This window comes from Sabethes cyaneus, chromosome 3, assembly GCF_943734655.1.
Source record: "Sabethes cyaneus chromosome 3, idSabCyanKW18_F2, whole genome shotgun sequence".
NCBI lineage: Eukaryota > Metazoa > Arthropoda > Insecta > Diptera > Culicidae > Sabethes > Sabethes cyaneus.
The window spans coordinates 207,049,967-207,067,072 of NC_071355.1; the positions used below are offsets into that span (position 1 = coordinate 207,049,967).

At 41.1% G+C, this 17,106-nt stretch overlaps 1 protein-coding gene across 4 annotated transcripts in view; it reads left to right on the plus strand.

The window, feature by feature from the left end:
• Positions 1–17,106, plus strand: part of LOC128744554 (myb-like protein I) — a 37,913-nt gene that overhangs the window by 8,552 nt on the left and 12,255 nt on the right. Inside the window, exon 2 of one of the 4 annotated variants that reach the window (XM_053841638.1) lies at positions 2,845–3,532. The exons of 1 other annotated variant lie outside the window; for it this stretch is intronic. In XM_053841638.1, coding sequence (XP_053697613.1) covers positions 3,454–3,532 — 79 coding nt within the window. In that variant the 5' untranslated portion in view covers positions 2,845–3,453. Of the gene's footprint in view, positions 1–2,686; positions 3,533–17,106 lie in introns of those variants that run through there. 2 more of the 4 variants (XM_053841639.1, XM_053841640.1) reach the window with 2 other exon arrangements.

Here is a 17,106-nt window from a genome sequence, read left to right on the forward strand (position 1 = left end):
TGAATAAATCTACTTTAATTTTACGCCTAAATTCTGGGGGCGCCATTTTGAGGATTTGCTTGGAGCTACAAATTGGCTAGCGCCGGCCCTGGTCGCAGTGATAATGACCTATTCCTAACCAATAACCCAATTCAAATCTTCGATAAGACGAAGCGTTGGTGTGTTTGAACCAGGGACGTAAAATGTACTGGTTGATGACAAAAATTTGAAGACATTTACCATTCTTTCTTCCTACCAGTCTTGCGACATGTTACTGGTACACAAGCACCGACAAGAAATGCAAGAACAACGAATCTCTTGGTCTACGTGTCATACACTCTTTGATACCGGGGAGAACATGTCACCAGTCTTGGAGACACTTTTTTGTGTTCTCTTTTGATGTTGCGCACATAAACCAAACATACAGCTTTCCCCCAAACAACACGATTTTAAATCAGAAGGTCCTCATTGCACCTTATTCTCTATCACTGCTTCATACTATTCAAACCACAACTGTAAGCAAAAAGCGACTAATGCATGTCATTTCTATACGACATTTTGTATGAATGGTCGGCTGACATATGAAAATGTTTGCTTATAATCATGTACGTATTCGGGCCAGTCTCGACACGTGCAAGAGATAGGCACACAGATACAGAAACAGTACAGAGCGATGGTATTGGTTAGAGTCTGACATGGCATTGCATGCTGGTAAATGTAAAGAAAAAATGTAACCGTTTCGGTCCCTGGTTTGGACATTACATTGGAAGGTTGACCGCTTCTGATTAGGGTCTCTTGACTTGTTTACAATTTACAAATCTGGTAGGTAAAGGCTGCCTACTAGTTTTATCGTAGTAATATGAGCAACCACAATAAATTTGTTTTATTAAAAGTTTGATTATGGTTTTATAGTTAGCTATAAGTGTGATTTGACTCGTATCCTCTTGGTATTCCTTAATGCCACAATAAAACCTGAGGTAATGATTAATACCGCAATAAAACGTTTATAAAATTCAAGTTACACCAAGTGGCTTTAGAATTGTTACTTGGGTTACATTCTGAGGAATGAACAACCGCGATGTGGCAACGTAAAACTCTTGCCCCGACAACTGTTTTGTATCCACCTTGATATAAGTCTAGTCATCCATCAAGACGCACCTTAATTTCATCAGCTGCTCTCGGTACAGTTTTCTGGCGCGAGTTGCGGTCACCGTGTTTTGTTTATCGTACCGGTTCGGTGCCTTCCGGATCTTGAAGACGTGGAGGTCGGCACGTTTTAATAGTTTTTGGACGAACCAGATGGAAACATTCGCCTTTTTCGACGCATCGTGAATCGAAAAATTCGGTCTACACTTGAACAAACTCAACACTTTGCCTTCAGTTTTCTGCAGTTGCCTGACCGGTCTCTGGTCGCCACTGGGTTGTCTAAATCTCCGGGACACGGTTTTTTTCTGGATTTCTCCTGGATTGCACGGAAAATTTAGTCATATTTTCATGCAAGAATAGTTACTTTGCTATGCTTCGTTTCTGCCACATGCATTTTTGAAATGAATAAATGTTCCTTAACCACCCAGTTAGTAACCCCACTTCGAGGTACGATGCTGGTCTATCAAGCCAGTCGTCGTATGTTCGAACGCCGGCTGAGTGGTGCTGTTAGTTGGATTAGTTTTCTTTTTATTTAATTCCAGGTTTCGTATTCTACTAAGACGCTCCAAAAACTTCAGTTAATCTTGAAATTGTACTTGAAATCGGACCTGAAATTGGATTTAAAATTCGACTAAAATTGGACTAAAATTGGACTTGAAACTTAATCTCTTTTTACGCAATTAGTTAACTTATTGGGTGAACAAATTAAATTCTTCAGATTTCTGAGTTGCACCGCAGGAAATTTGTTTGTTTTGAAATAGATCTTTTAGAGAAGGTAGGGCACAACAGTGCTTGTGCTAGGGACTGAGGTCTAGTTCTTGCAATATCAATAGTAAATTTTTACTTTCTATACTCGTAATATGGTGTCCAAAGATTTATTTATTTTATCAAATAAAACAATTTAATTGATTTAAATTTTTTTTATAAATTAAAAACAACATTTTCCAACCCATTTTGCGCGAGAATTTTACTCACTTTTTGGCATTTGCTAGTCAGCCCATTCAGTCGGACACCTGACTGAAGCTGACCGAGTTTCGAAAAAATGTGCAAAGCCACGAAAACAACAATTTCTACAACGGGCATCTGTTTGTTGGTGTCGAAAATGTACACCATACTCGGTATGTAGGTAGGTACCTATCGACAAATGTGCACGTTTTTATAGTGCTCATACCCGGGTTTCAAGCTTGCATTGAACGCACACGCTCCGTCCGTCGTGAGTTCCGCTGGAGGCCGTTCATAAAAAACGTCACGATGTTTGCGCCGCACGCTGCTGGGAAAGGTCCAAAATTATCATATTTACAGCATAGCTGTTTCGTGATTCCACGGCATAGCTAGTAGATGGTAGCATCATTTATGCTCCTAACCTAGCCTAGCTACACTCATTCTCTCTTTCGACCGATTTCCCTTACGTAGCATCTGTCAGCCTCAGCCGTCAGTCGGTCGGTCGTTGTCGCATCGCAGTCTTGGCGTAAGCAGTTTCCCTACCCTCGTTCGCCTCGTGTCCGAGTGCGGTGTGCATGATGGTCGGTCGCGCAGAGCTACTACAGCAACAGTACCAGCCAGCAGTGTTGTATCAAGGTGCTCGCTCGCTCTCCGTACACTGAGGCAGCCGTTTGCTGTTTTGTTGCTTTCGGAACGCCGTACGGTACGGTTATGGACATATCCATCCTCGGTCGCTCCCGAAAGGAGCTCAATTACTGAGTCAGTGTACCGTTCTAGTTCTACGTTGAGCCATAAATAGCCTTTATTTGGAGGAGAAAACAGAAGACAACGATTGATCGAAACTGGAGTTCGTTTCCGGTGTGTCTTGGCCCGTTTGTCAACTCGAGTTGCACAGCGACAGAAGGTGTGGACCTTGGTGAAGTGAAAATATTTAACTAACTCGAGTGAGAGAACAGAGAAAAGTGCTGAAACATGAGTTAAAACTTGCAAATTAGTGTTCGGGGTGAGCACAAAGGTTTTCACTTTATTTACGACGTGCTCCAGTAAAGCAGAACGTAATAAAAGTCGAACAACGACAGGCAGGCAGTGGCAATTATGCCATCACAATGAGTGTACACTGAGCTTCCGTGGAAAATTGGATTCAGATTCGAAAATACAGTCAGCTCTTGGTGATTGTTTGCGGATCGGCTACAGCACGCGGTGGTGGTGGTGGCGGCGGCGACGGCGGAGGCTGCTATCCGACAGGCAGGTGGGGAAAGTGAAAAGTGTGCTTCTTCTGCTGCATCGCGTACATCGCCAGTGAAACGTCAAATTGGATCGGACGCGCCCCTCTACGTCGTCGATCGAAGAAGAACAAGTCGTCCGTCACCGTCAGCCACCGGAATAATGGCTCACTTCTCCATCTCGGAGATGCCGGATATGAAAGTGACCGATACGTTCCCGAAAAGCGGTCGTGTCACCGAAGGTTAGTAGGACACTTCCATCGACAGATGTATTGATAGATTTATACGATCGAAATGCATTTGGGACCTGGGCGTAAATAGACGGTACCGTACGGTGGGGTTGGGTTTGACTTTTTTGGGTTTTTATATCGTTTGAGTCCTTCAATTTTTTGCTGCTCATCATAAAAATTGTTCCCATTTGGCTTAGAAAATTGAAACTGTGTTGAACGTATCATTACCGACATTATGAGTACAAGTTCAAAGTTACCCTCTATCATAATACTACGGAAGCAAGCTACTGGATGGCAAACACGTTGCATGGCTGAAGTGATGATAAGAACCGCGGGCATATTCATACGTTTCAATGTACATATTTTTTTTCATTTTGTTGACGGAAAACGTGAAATGAATAACTGTAAATCGGTAACCATCACTGTGAGAATAGTTCACTTCATCATCGTCGACAACGACGACGACGGACGGCTTAGTTTTCTTCCCTATTGCAAATTTCTTCACGTACTGAGCTGTCTGCGCTCTACAGCGAATAATTATTATTGAGACAAGGGCAAATCTTTGCCCGATGGTGTAAGAAGCGACTCACTTTCCGAGTACAAAGCATGATCAAAGTGATAGGAAAACAATTGTTGGTTTGGCTTTTGTCTTTGTTAAATAATAAACATGTTATAAATTATTTCAGTACGATTCACCAACTAAAACCCTGAAAGGTTTCTTCATCGTGCAATTGTTTTTAAGCTTCTTTTGTTGCTGGAGAATATTTTCGATCAAAATTGTAAACTTTCAATGACTGTGAGTGGTAAGCGAGAAAGGTGGCGGTATGGTATGGCCGCCGCTGATTGCTTGTAGAGTTGTCCTGCTTTTACTCGTCTTCAACCCTCTGTGGTAGAGCGTAACTTTCCAATCACATATTAAATCGTCATTTTATTTTCTAATTATTTTTTTTAGGATTAATTGGTTGTGGGTATTTATTTAACAAAAGAAAGTAAAAATACCGAAAAAAATTAATTAAAATATTTTTGATTTAAATTAAAACATAAAAAATGACGTTTTTGTAGTTCAAAATTCGTACCTAATTTATTCCGTTTCGGAATTGTTAATTTTGCCTCATTCGGCCCACCGAGGGTTAAAATGCGCCAGCTCAATTCGATTCAATTCATGTTACTTCTTTAATTGAAGGAAATTTACCGCTCGCACTGATGAGCGCGAAACGTTGAGTTTTGAGCGATAACTAGAACCTATGGGAGTAACTTGTCGATTTGTTCAAGTTGTAATTTTGCGTGGAATGAATTGACGAGCAGCGTTATATCGCTTTCGCTGTCTAGAAGAGCTCACTCTATCTTGCAGGAGATGTTGCTGATATGACTTGGAAATTAGATTTTCATCGTATGATTCACTCCTGCCGTGGAAGTCGAAACTTGCTTAACACTAGATATACCAGACCAGTCATTTTGACTGGTCGTGCAATTTCAATTTGAAATTTCTACAACATCTAACATTTCATTTTAGAAACGATGTTATGACTTTTGTAGCTATAAGTAGAGAATACATTTTATGAACTTAATGTTACTTTATATATATTAGTAACAAATATAATTTTTGTTTTTGCCATTTATACCATCACCAGTCAAAATGACTGGTGCAAGATTCTATGAAGAAATTTAGCATTTCTGGAGAACGGTGAGTCCGAAGCATGAAATTATTCAGTGAAATGCCGTTCCTAATGGTTCTTGGCCATTTTTGTAGAGTTTTGTCGAGAGTCGGTCCTTTTCGGCGGTTCTATTCTTCAGCTGACCGATTTCTCGCCGGATCTCTTTGAGATCGGAAGTCGAAACGCCCTTAGGCTCTCATACGTCCACTTTTGCTCCATTTTCTTTTGCTATATCAGCAATTGAGATCCCTATCAAAGAACTGCTTCCACTCACCAACCACTATGCGCTCGTTTGTGGCCAGGTTTCCCTGCTCGTTCTTACACATAATCAGGCCTCGGTGTGTATCCTTTACGCATCTCACGCATCTCACTGGCCTGAAATAGTGGTTCTAGCTCTCCTTCTGGCGTTTTGCGGCCTCACTGATGGCCGAACGTATCCTGCTACATTTATCTTCGAGGGTCGAAGCACCTGGCCACAGAGGAAGGCGCATAGTATGCGCGTAGTTCTCATCACATTCCGGGTTGTCTAATTATCGATTGTTTAACTGAGGATGGCTTTGTCGTGAGGTATATACCGTCGATAATTTTGAGCGCACGTGTACTGCTACTAGGTAATGATCTGAGTCGAGATCCGTACCCCGTAGGGAGCGTACGTTGGTGATATTCGAGAAAACCCAACCTTCGATGAGAATATGGTCGATTAGGTTCAATCTTGGTTGGTCAGGTGATCTCCTGGTGGTTTCGTAGATCTATGTGGGGAAAAAATGTGTTTCTGATCCCCAGGCCTCGGGAAGCTGCAAAGTTGATGCATCGCTGGGTGTTATCACTATACATTGCTTCCCTGTCGATCTGATCGTTCATGTCCCCAATGACGATGATATCCCGTGGCGAGCACTCGAGCAGCTATCGTATGTTGCCTCCTGCTGGACATAGAACGCTTTTTTCTCGTCGTCGGGTCTACCTTCGTGTGGCCAGTGCACGTTTATGATGGTGTAGTTCAGCGGTTCCCAACCTTTTTTCGGTTCGCGTACCCCCTGACGGATTTCCCTATACTATTCTGAAGCGAACTAAAGTTTTGGCGTACCCCTGGGGGTTCGCGAATCCCCATTTGGGAACCGCTGGTGTAGTTGAAGAAGCGGCCTGTTATCCTCAACACATATATCCTCTCCCGATCCTGCATTCTGCCCATCACTACGAAGCTCGTTGGTTGCTCCATCGTTCTGGCAAAATTGGGCCTTGCCGCCACGGATCCCCCAAACCTTCCCGCCTTTGCGACAGATCTCCTGTAGTGCCACAATGTCGAACTTTTGCGGTTCTAACTGAACGAGCAACATTCTGTCGCCATCCACGAAATTTGGTTTTACCGTTCCAGGTAGGAAGCATTCATTCCAAATCCTTGTTTCATCGCCTGTTCATGTTAAATGTTTCGAGTTGAATTTTCTTGATTTTTCGTAATATTTTAGATATAAAAAACTTGCCTTACTAGGGCTATGCTGCCGAGTCTCATGATGGGGCTGTTATCGTATAGTGCCGAGACAAGACAGTGCCTCCTTGCCTGTCGGTATACGACTTTAGTTTCCACCAGTGTTGGTTACCACACCTCTGGTAAGGTTGCTCGTATTCCGGCTGGTAGGGAATCAACCTATTTTGGACCCCATCTGTAGCTGTACATAATTTGGACACTTACAGCAAAATCAAATGAAAGTGTCCAAATTATGTACAGCTGCAGATGAGGTCCAAAACAGGTTGGTTACCCTACCACGAGGAGGTGGAGATAAAAGTTGCTGGATAAGAGGCTAAGGACCACTATAGGGTCTGTGTTGCACATTATTCAGTCGTTCACCAACCGTTTCTTATCCACCAGTCATTTTGACTGGTTTTGGTATAAATAGGTATATTTAAAATGCTGATATATCTAGTGTTAACGTTTAGTGACTGGCTAAAGCAATATAATAAATTAATTTCATTCGATTTGCTAAAAGATAACATAGAAAAAATGTTACAAATATTGATAATCTCATTCAAATTATTTCTTTGACACGAATCATTAAATTACTCAGACTATGTTTGACGTATCCTCCACAACTAATTCTATACAATACTACATTAGGCACCTTCGTGAGTATGTATTATTCTGCTTAACCACGTGTCTTACAACCACAAAAAGCAAGCGTCAGTTGATGCATAAACGTTTCGGTATGTAGGGTTTATTTCTAATTCCCATCGTAGTAAGTAAAGCCATTCTAATTTTCATCATTTATTGGATGGATGAATGAATACTCCAAAAGTTCTTCTGCTGATTTGACTAAAATACACTTACCTTCCGATCCGTGAACTTTGAAATCACTGAAAAGTGATTATTAAAGCATATTATTGAAATTACGCAACTGACTTCATTTCTTAAATTCGTCGTACCGTTTTAAAATCCGTCCATCGAAATTTTTCATCGTCCGAACTAAAAATCACAACATTGTTTACGAAGGTAACGCTTATGTATTTGTGTAGGACGGCATGACAGATGTTATTCTGCAAAATTTCTGCAGATCAGGCAAGTTTTCCTAATTTGTCTAAAATGACGAAGAAATACGAGTTTCGGGATTAATCTGATTTCTTTCTCTATTCCTAATTTGATTCCTATGTGATTGTGGTCAGGACTCTCCTATAAAGGACTTTCAAATTCTGTCGTGGTTCTACAATAAGGCCATTGCAAATAATTTCAAGAGTTTTTGTCACCCCCCCTTGGAAATTGGCTTGAAAAATCGGGGGGCAAAAAAATAATTTGTAGGGCATGAGTTAATTTTTTTCTCATAAAATCAATTTAATTGCCTGTGGGTTTTACAGCCTGAAAACTCGAAAAATGAGTATACGAGTTGAGTTAATGCTTCTAGCACGAAACAAAACTGGAAATTCGAACTGCGATATTTCCTAAATTCGACCGAAAAATTTTTCTTTCGTTTTTGTCTTTTTTCGTAGATGGAAAATAATAACGTATATTTTAAAAGCAAGAATATATTTGGTTTTCACGTTTAAACTTTAAATAAAAATGCCTTAAATCAATATTTTTTTTGCTCGATTAAAAAAATCTCTGTTTTTTTTCGTCCACCCCCTTCAGTGGCCCAACACCGGATTTAGTCTTATTGGTTTCTAAGAAATATTTGGCAAACCAAACCAAACCAAACCAAAATGTATGATTGAAATTTCAATGGTAGGTAATCTGCAGGAAAGGTGATACATAATGTTGTAAAACTTGGGAAATCATTGCACAATAATGGGTCACTTCTATTTTCTTTCGAATGACAATAAAACAACTTATAGAAAACACGAGTTTTTTCTTTTGGAGAATATAATATAATATACGAGGCCTACAAATTCACTAGCCGCATTTTCAGCTATTCACAATTTGAGCAGCTGAATTACAGTCACCCCAAAATTATGGACCACTCAGTATTATGACAGGGCTGCATTTTATCACCGCTTCTGTTTCTCATCGTTATGGATGAGATATTACTTGGAGCAATTGACAGTAGACCAAATCGAGGATTGCCTTGGAATCCTCTAACGATGGAGCAGCTAAATGACCTCGACTTAGCCGACGACATTGTCTTGCTCGCACAACGCCGAAACGATATGCAGAGCAAGTTAGACGACCTCTCCGAGAGCTCCCAGGCAACAGGTCTCACAGTCAATGTAGCGAAAACTAAGTCTATGGTAGTGAACACTGACAATTCCACCAACTTCACAGTAGCGGGACAACAAGTTGAGCAGGTAGACGCCTTTCAATATCTTGGTAGCCAAACAACGCCCGATGGTGGTGCCAAGACTGATCTAGCCACACGGATCAGGAAGGCCAGGGGTGTCTTTGCAGGTCTGCGAAACATTTGGTGCTCAAGCCAGATCACTCTACGTACGAAAACCCGAATCATTAATTCAAACGTTAAATCCGTGCTGCTGTATGCCTGCGAAACGTGGTGCGTCTCAGAGGAGACAACGCAAAAACTGCAGGTATTCATTAACCGGTGCCTGCGATACATCATTCGTGCCTGGTGGCCTGATAACTGGATATCCAATGAGGAATTCCATCGTCGGTGTCATCAACGGACGATTGCCACAGAAATTCTTGAACGTAGGTGGAAGTGAATCGGACACATTGAGGAAAGGAGCGAACGAGGTTTGCAGAGAAGCACTCGACTGGAATCCACAAGGACAGCATAGAAGAGGCAGACCCAGAGGCTCGTGGCGGCGGAGCTTAGCCAACGACATCCGGGCTGTAGACGAGAACCTGTCCTGGCGACAGGTAAAAGCCATGTCGGGTAACCATTAGCAGTGGAGATCTCTGATTTCATCCCTTTGTTCCGCCGGCAAACATTTTAAAGGTGCGAAAACTAAAATAGTAACTAAAGAAAATGGTTTTAATCGGTTTGTGGCTAAGCAATTTCAAGCTTTCCGCTACTATCATATACATCTAAAGGTGCTGACGAACAAATTGCAAAACTGCAGTTTGCCAAGTTGCCAGTTTGCTAGTATGTTGCTAAACATTTCAAAGTCAATCGTCGCTTTTCAGGGCTACCAACACTAGTAATTGAAGATATATGTGCGACGCCTATTGAATATGACAATACTATTTCTGGCCACCATCTCCTCCGCGTACAGCATATTAAAGATCTGGGAGTGCTGTTGGATAATGGATTAACATTCAAGAGCCACTACGACAGTATTATCTCCAAGGCCAACCGTCAACTTGGATTCATGCTCAAGCTTGCGGATGAGTTCCGAGACCCACTATGCCTTAAATCGCTTTACTGTTCACTTGTGCGGTCAATTCTCGAGACTAATTCTGTCATTTGGTGTCCATTTCACGCAAATTGGTCGCGCAGAATCGAGATGGTACAGAAGAAATTCGTCCGCTATGCCCTTCGCCATCTTCCGTGGCGCGATCCACTGAAGGTTCAGTAGGTACCGTCGTATGAAAATCGCTACCGACTTCTTGGCATTCAGCCACTGGAACTCAGACGACGAACTGCACAGGCGGTTTTTGCTGCTAAACTACTGTCAGATCGCATCGACTGCCCGTCGCTATTAGAACAACTGGCCCTATATGCTCCCGAACGACCGTTACGCCAGAGAAATTTCTTCTATTTAGAACCACGGAGTCATTTATATGGATCTCATGAACCTGTTCGAATTATGTGTCTTCGTTTTAACGAGGTGTTTGAAATGTTCGACTTTAATGTACCAATACATGTTTTTCGTGACCGCTTGCTTAATGTTAGAAATTAGTGATAGTATAATTAAGAATATTCATTAAGACATTCTTATTGTCAGATGAGTCTTATAAACAAATAAACAAATAAACAAATATAATTTTTTGCACTATCATTGGGTGTCCCACATCAAATTGCATCACGGAAAAAAACTATAGAAAATTACCTAGTTGACCGACCCATTTCCAATTTTCAGACAATAAAATATAACCCATTAGTAAGTTTTAGCATATTTATTTCATTCAATTTTAATACCATAACCGTATGCTCGCACCTTACGCTTAACTCCACTCATACGGTTCTGTACAGCTGCAGCTTCTGTACGGAAACCCACTTTTTCTTCATGTCTTCCTCAGATTTGACCTCCTTGGGATGCTTTCGTAGTGCCTGCTTCATAATAGCCCAATATTTTTCGATAAGCTTTAGTTCCGGTGCGTTAGGGGGTTCATGTTCCGTTGGCTTGGTACCATTTCAGGACATCCTTTGAATAAAGGGTGTCCCTCATCAAATTGCACCACGGAAGAAACGCTGTAGAAAATTGGGTTATTTTGGGTATTTTCTCTTGAAAATTTGAGTAGAAGTATTTTAGAGTGTATTGTTAACATTCTATTTTTAGAACGGTAGTTTTTTTTTACAATTAACGTAGGAGGGACGGTAAGATGGATCGCAGATACCCGCGAACGCGGACGGACGTGAAAATTTTTACGTCGCGAATTGTTCGTTTTTAAATTGAAACATTTAACTTCGATTTTAACATAAAACTTAATTAACGAACTCGTCAGAAACCGTGTGAAATCAGCCCATCGAAAAAAAGTAAAAGTACAGTGCATTTTTCCTTTTGAAATCTGGAAAACTTTCTGCTAATTGGCTGTCGATGTGTAATTCAGTTTCAAGTTTTGCGTGGCTAAACCATTTGAAGTGAAAAATAGTGTAATGTGGATTCTGTCGATACTTGTAAGCTAAGTTTTCCTACCATTTCGTCAGGTCTGATGGTACCTCCCGATTGAATCTTGGAGCAAGTGAGAAGGACCGGAAGTAGGAGGATGAGAGTTCGATGTGCTTTGACTTTTGCAACTGTGGAAACACCTGTGCAAGTTAAATATCTGCGGCGATCAAAGCCGGTGTTTGGCAGGATGCAACAATCTAGAATTGGAGCCAACTCGGAACAAATCGAAAAATTTAAAGAAGCCTTCGCTGTCGAATTGGTTAAATTTGAAAGTCTTGCTCAAGCGGCAGGTGCCGAGTTCATCCAACGGTTGCAGTAGAAAGGCAACAAGACCTCATTGGAGACTGATGTTGCGGCTACTACGGGGTAATTCGAAGCAGCAGCAAAATATTTAATATCGAGCCCAAGAGGAACTGGGATCAGTGCCAACCAGAAGTAATCTATCTGGCGGATCAAATCACAGCACAAACTGGGAAGTTAATCATTTCCTCTTGTTTATTTCTTTATTTGGTTATTTTTGAAAATTTGAACTTTTTATAAAATAATTTATGTTAATACTTTTGGTAGTTGGTTAGTTTAATCTATTTTCAGAGAGCGAAATAAGGCGCTATAACCTTGGCCTATTGCAGCCTAGCTTTTGATCTAAAAACCATAAGTTTATCCCCGAGGGTCCGGAGTATCACTTAACCTTTATTAGCAAAGTTACTCCCAACGAAACAAAGTTACAATTAATCAGAAACGGTTGGTACGAGACGTCCCCGTTGCTTCTTCCCGTGGTGATTTTGAAATGCATCTATGTATGAATAACTTATTCACACAAGATTCATTACGCAAATTGTCTTCGCGGCAATACTTCACAGTTGGCCTGGCCGATTAAACATTTGCAATATATCACTGATAAACAAGAAAATAATTTGAAATATTTCTATAAATAGAAATAACTAAAATTATTTCCAGGAATCCGTTATTGTGGCTGTGATGGTATTAATAAGAATAATAAGAATAAGAATATTGTTTACACTCTATTTTTATCGCGGTCAATTTTTCGAAAATTGGTAAAAATGGCGTCACCCAAAAAGGAACGTCGCGAATTTATTTAGCACATGCACCTAGAAAATCCTCAGCTCTTTCATCATGAATGATGAGACTTACGTCAAAGTGGACATCAAGCAGGCACTACGGAAGCACGGAAGCACGGAAGTCTGCGGAATACATGAAGAAAAAGTGAATTTCCGTATAGATGAAGCTGCAGCAAGGTTGTAAAAAACTTTTTGAGTGGAGTTAAGCGCAAGGTGCGAGCACACCCTTTAGTGGTACTAAGCTGGATCCGCCCAGAAGATCGTAGGGCCCTCGTGTTACTTCAACAGCGGAAGCAGACGATTCGGTACACTCCTTAGATAGATCGGTCCGCTTACAGTCCCAGTAGTCACGAACGGCGCACTCCGTTTGCCACATGAGCAGATCGCTTACCAAATCATGTATTTTTTGTCAAACTTTGAAATTTTCTGCTTCCTTACTTCCTCCGGAACATCAAATTTGTGCTAAGCGGTGAATAACAGTAGCCCCGGAAGCTTCCGGAAGTTCGCCTTGACGTAAGTGCCATCTGGATGTACAGATTCTGGGCCCATGACTTTCACACCGTATTTTGTCGTTCGTCACGAATTGTAGGCTTCTGCACTTTGTACGTATGCAATCCCTCCCGGTCCTTGGCTCTCTGACCGGTAGACTTGAACAGATTTAACTCTTTGGCCACATCCCTGACCGAAGCATTGGGATTCTGCTTAAACGCTTTCACGACACGTTTGTGATCCTGATCACTAATAGAACATCCATTCTGATCGCATTTCTCCTTCAGTTTCGTAGTAACGTGCACGATTCCGAGTTATTTTCCAATGTCCCGATGAGGAAGGTGAGGATTTTCCAGGTGCTAGCGCAAAATCAATTCGCGGCGTTGTTTTTTGGGTGACGCCGTTTTTCCCAATTTTCGAAAAACTGCCTACTGATAAAAATACAGTGTGAACAAAATACTTTAAACTACCTCTATCCAAATTTTCAACAGAAAATACCCAATGGGTAATTTTCTACAGCGTGTTTTCCGTGATGCAATTTGATTTGGGACACCCTTTAATGGATTCAGTATTAGGAAACAAATTATTCTTCGTCCGTAATTCTACCTCGGGTCCACGCTCCTGCCACTTGGCATGGGCTCTTCTATTTTTGTCACTAATCTTTATGTATAATGATGCTAAAAACACCTAGGGCAAATGGGCAACATACTGTTTCTCTTATAAATTTCTCAAAATTGAATAATTACACTTCCGCGATACTGCTACCTTGCAGTGAAGGTGTGTATATTGAAACTTTTTTTGGGTGCCCTCCTATCACTCTACTAACAACTCCAATCCAATCCATCGGGGAGTTGGTTGTTTGCATTTTCCAGCTCAATGAATCGGGGTTTCCATGCTGAAATTATCTCACCTATACGAAAGCTAATAACCTGTGCGAACGAAGTGTGTGGGTTACCTATTCGTAACTGGACCATTGCAAATCCGCTGTTGCTATATATAATCTAAATATTGAAAACCAACTGAAATGCTTACCAGAGTGGTTTTTCAATTCAACAATAACAGGCACTTGCCTGTTATTTGTTTTCTGTCACATTTTACACTTCTCAATATGGTTGGAAGTCGTAATGATGGTCGCTCATTTAATGGGAGTCTAACAAAAACCAGCAATTAACCGTGTTTTATAGTTTTGATTACCCCTTATTAATTGTGTTATTTGGTAGTGTATCTCCTTTAGCATTAGTTTACAGTACAAAGCACAGCTGAAGGCCTCGAAGCAGAAAATTGCTTTTTCCATTATTGCTTCAACTGCAAGTCACATGAACTCTGCTGCATATTTCGTTTATTTTCCCACTCAGAAAAGTCTTTTAAACTGGAAGTTTTGCTGGAGGGTAATTTTGTAGATGTGGCAGTGATCCGAAAAGATGAAAGTAAAGAGATGATTCAGCGTTGGTACATACCATTGCACTGCACTGGCGTTGTGTGAATAGTTTTCCAGCGAAGTGGGGTTAAGTTCGCCGATTTCGGAGAAAACAGAAACTGCATACAATCGATTCACAAATGGAGGTGGAAAAGCATCGGATTTCCAATTAAGAAGTTTATGAAATGTGCACATTAGATATGATTCGATATCGATCAGCAATAATTTTACCGTTCAGCAAATCGGTGAACGATGTTGACGGACTGATTGTCTATTTCCAAATGTTGGTAAATTTATGCAATGCATGTGCAAACTAGCGCTGCAAAGTATACCTACGTAATATAATCCATAACTGGTTTGCCGACGATCGCTTCTTGCATAAAAGGCAATTATCTGTTTGAATTATGCAATAAAACTTAGAATTTGTTTAACTCGGTATAAATTCAAAAATTGTTTAGAAGTGTATTACTTAGCATCATCGATAGGCAAAGAGAGACATTTTCCGCCCCGACCGATTGAGTTCATACAACTTGAACTTTATAAATAAACATCCTAAATTATGCCTAGTTCGGCCAGCCAAAGTCATTTATTCCGTAACCTGACATAAAGTATCTCCGAATGCATGCTAAACCGACTCTGTCAAAGCCAAAGACCGACACGAAAGCGTGTGAGCGTTCGAATTGCGATGTGATGCTATTATGACTTTCATAAGTTCATTGCCGCCCCGGCGCGCGGTATCCTCCTACCGTTCGTTGGTTGTTGTTGTTCGGCGTTCGATGAATATCCAAAACAGACGACGTTGCGCGCCTCGCGCCGGTCGAACTGCTAGCGTACAGTCGCATACGGTTCACGCGCAGTGAAAAACGAGAGTGACTGACGGGTCTGCTCTTCCGCCGGAGCGGTCCGGGCGGCCGGGTGCACCACACATCACAGTGGTTGAGGGAAACAAAAACAGACATACATATGGCTTGAGTTACTGTATGTAGCTGCAAACGGTGCATTAATCGTCGTGTTTCTAACCGGCTGACAAGCTTGTTACGAAAATGGTAAACCGCCCGGTTGCACCGAACGGGAAATATTTGCATTCGGGTCGATTTAACGGGTATGAAATGTGTTTTCCAGCGAACCTCAAAATTTGATAGAATCTTTTCGCTTTGTGGAAATCAATGTTTTTTGGTAGAAAGACTATCTAACATTGTTTAAGTGATCTACAAAGTACAATAGCTTGCTTCAGATAGTATTGGAACAAAAACAATTGCGTGTATTTTAGTTATTTGTTACTGAATTCAAGATCTTTTCTTACACAAATGTAGCATTTTTTTATACTTTCAAGAAAAAATAGGGATAAAATTATTCGTCATGGTTTCGAAAGAACTCTCGAACTTTTTCTATAATATGGCTCATTAGGCGGCGCACACTTTCTTCGTTCATCGCTTTGGCTATCTTATTCCACCAGGTCTTCATGTGATTGATGTCTTAGACAGTACCTTGAGTTTCCTCTTCATGATTGCCCAATATTGGTCCATAGGGCGGAACGGCAAAATTCGTTTTTGGAGACACTCCTTTTGGTACAATTCCGACGTCATTGATTTATTTGTAACGAAAACTATCGTTTTTCTGCCACAGCTGCAAATGGCCTGCCAAATCATAAATTTTCGTACAAATTTGTCGGCAAAAACAAATTTAAATTGGCTTGGAACATCTCCCCGAACCCCGAGCCGTTGCCAAGTAAAATTTTTGACCTGGCATTTGCCCGAAGTCAGCCTTGACGGCCTCGACATACGTTTCATCGTCCATTAGAAGACACCCGTCGAATTTGGTTAGCACGCGGTCTTATAGCTTTCGAGCACGGATTTTGGACACACTATTCTGTTTTATGGTTCAGTTTGGCTGTTTGCTAGCTCGATACGACTTGATTCCTTCCCGGAGTCGAATTCTCCTCACGACACGGTACTATGGGCAGCACCGAATTTTCTGGCCAAATCACGGTTCGACAGATTGGGATTCCTTTTGATGGTCTTCAAAATCTTACCACGCAGTTTCCGTTCGACAGTTCCATTGCGATGACTAGCTTGAGGCTTCCAAATCGTCATCAATGTTTCCTTATATCGTTTAATAACGCGCCATACGGTATTTCTGGGCAATTTCAGCTGTTTATCTAGCCTAGATACAGACCACAATGGATTTTTCAAATAACTGTCCTACTGCCCACAATTTATCCCTTCTTTCGGCTTCTACGTTGTTTGTTTACAAAATACAGTCGTTTTACGGAATGTCAAAAATATGAGCAAAAGTTGGTTCCAACTCTAAATGAAGCAAGTGCGTCAGTACAGCGTCACGCGTAGTACCTTGCAAGTCGTAAGGGCCTTCATAGTGTCGTCGTTCTGACAGTAACAACAAGTTAGATTAAGGGGAAACCGAAAATGGCTCAAAGATGGCTGGATAAATGGCTACCGTTTGATGCATGTATTGTTTTGTGCCTTAAAAATGCATCTGTATTGGCAGTGCACGCTTTCGCCACGTAATCAGTGCTTCCAGTGCTGTTATAATTTTCTAAAACTTGTCATTTCATTTATCGATCCGCTATATATCCAAGTACACTCAGCAAAACATAATTGCTAATGGAAAATAAATTTAACTGATCATATAGATCATTACGTGTTCATAAAACGTATAATCTGAAATTAGTTAATAAATATTTGGTTGCACACATATTTCGTTGCACTAGCGATTTCCGAA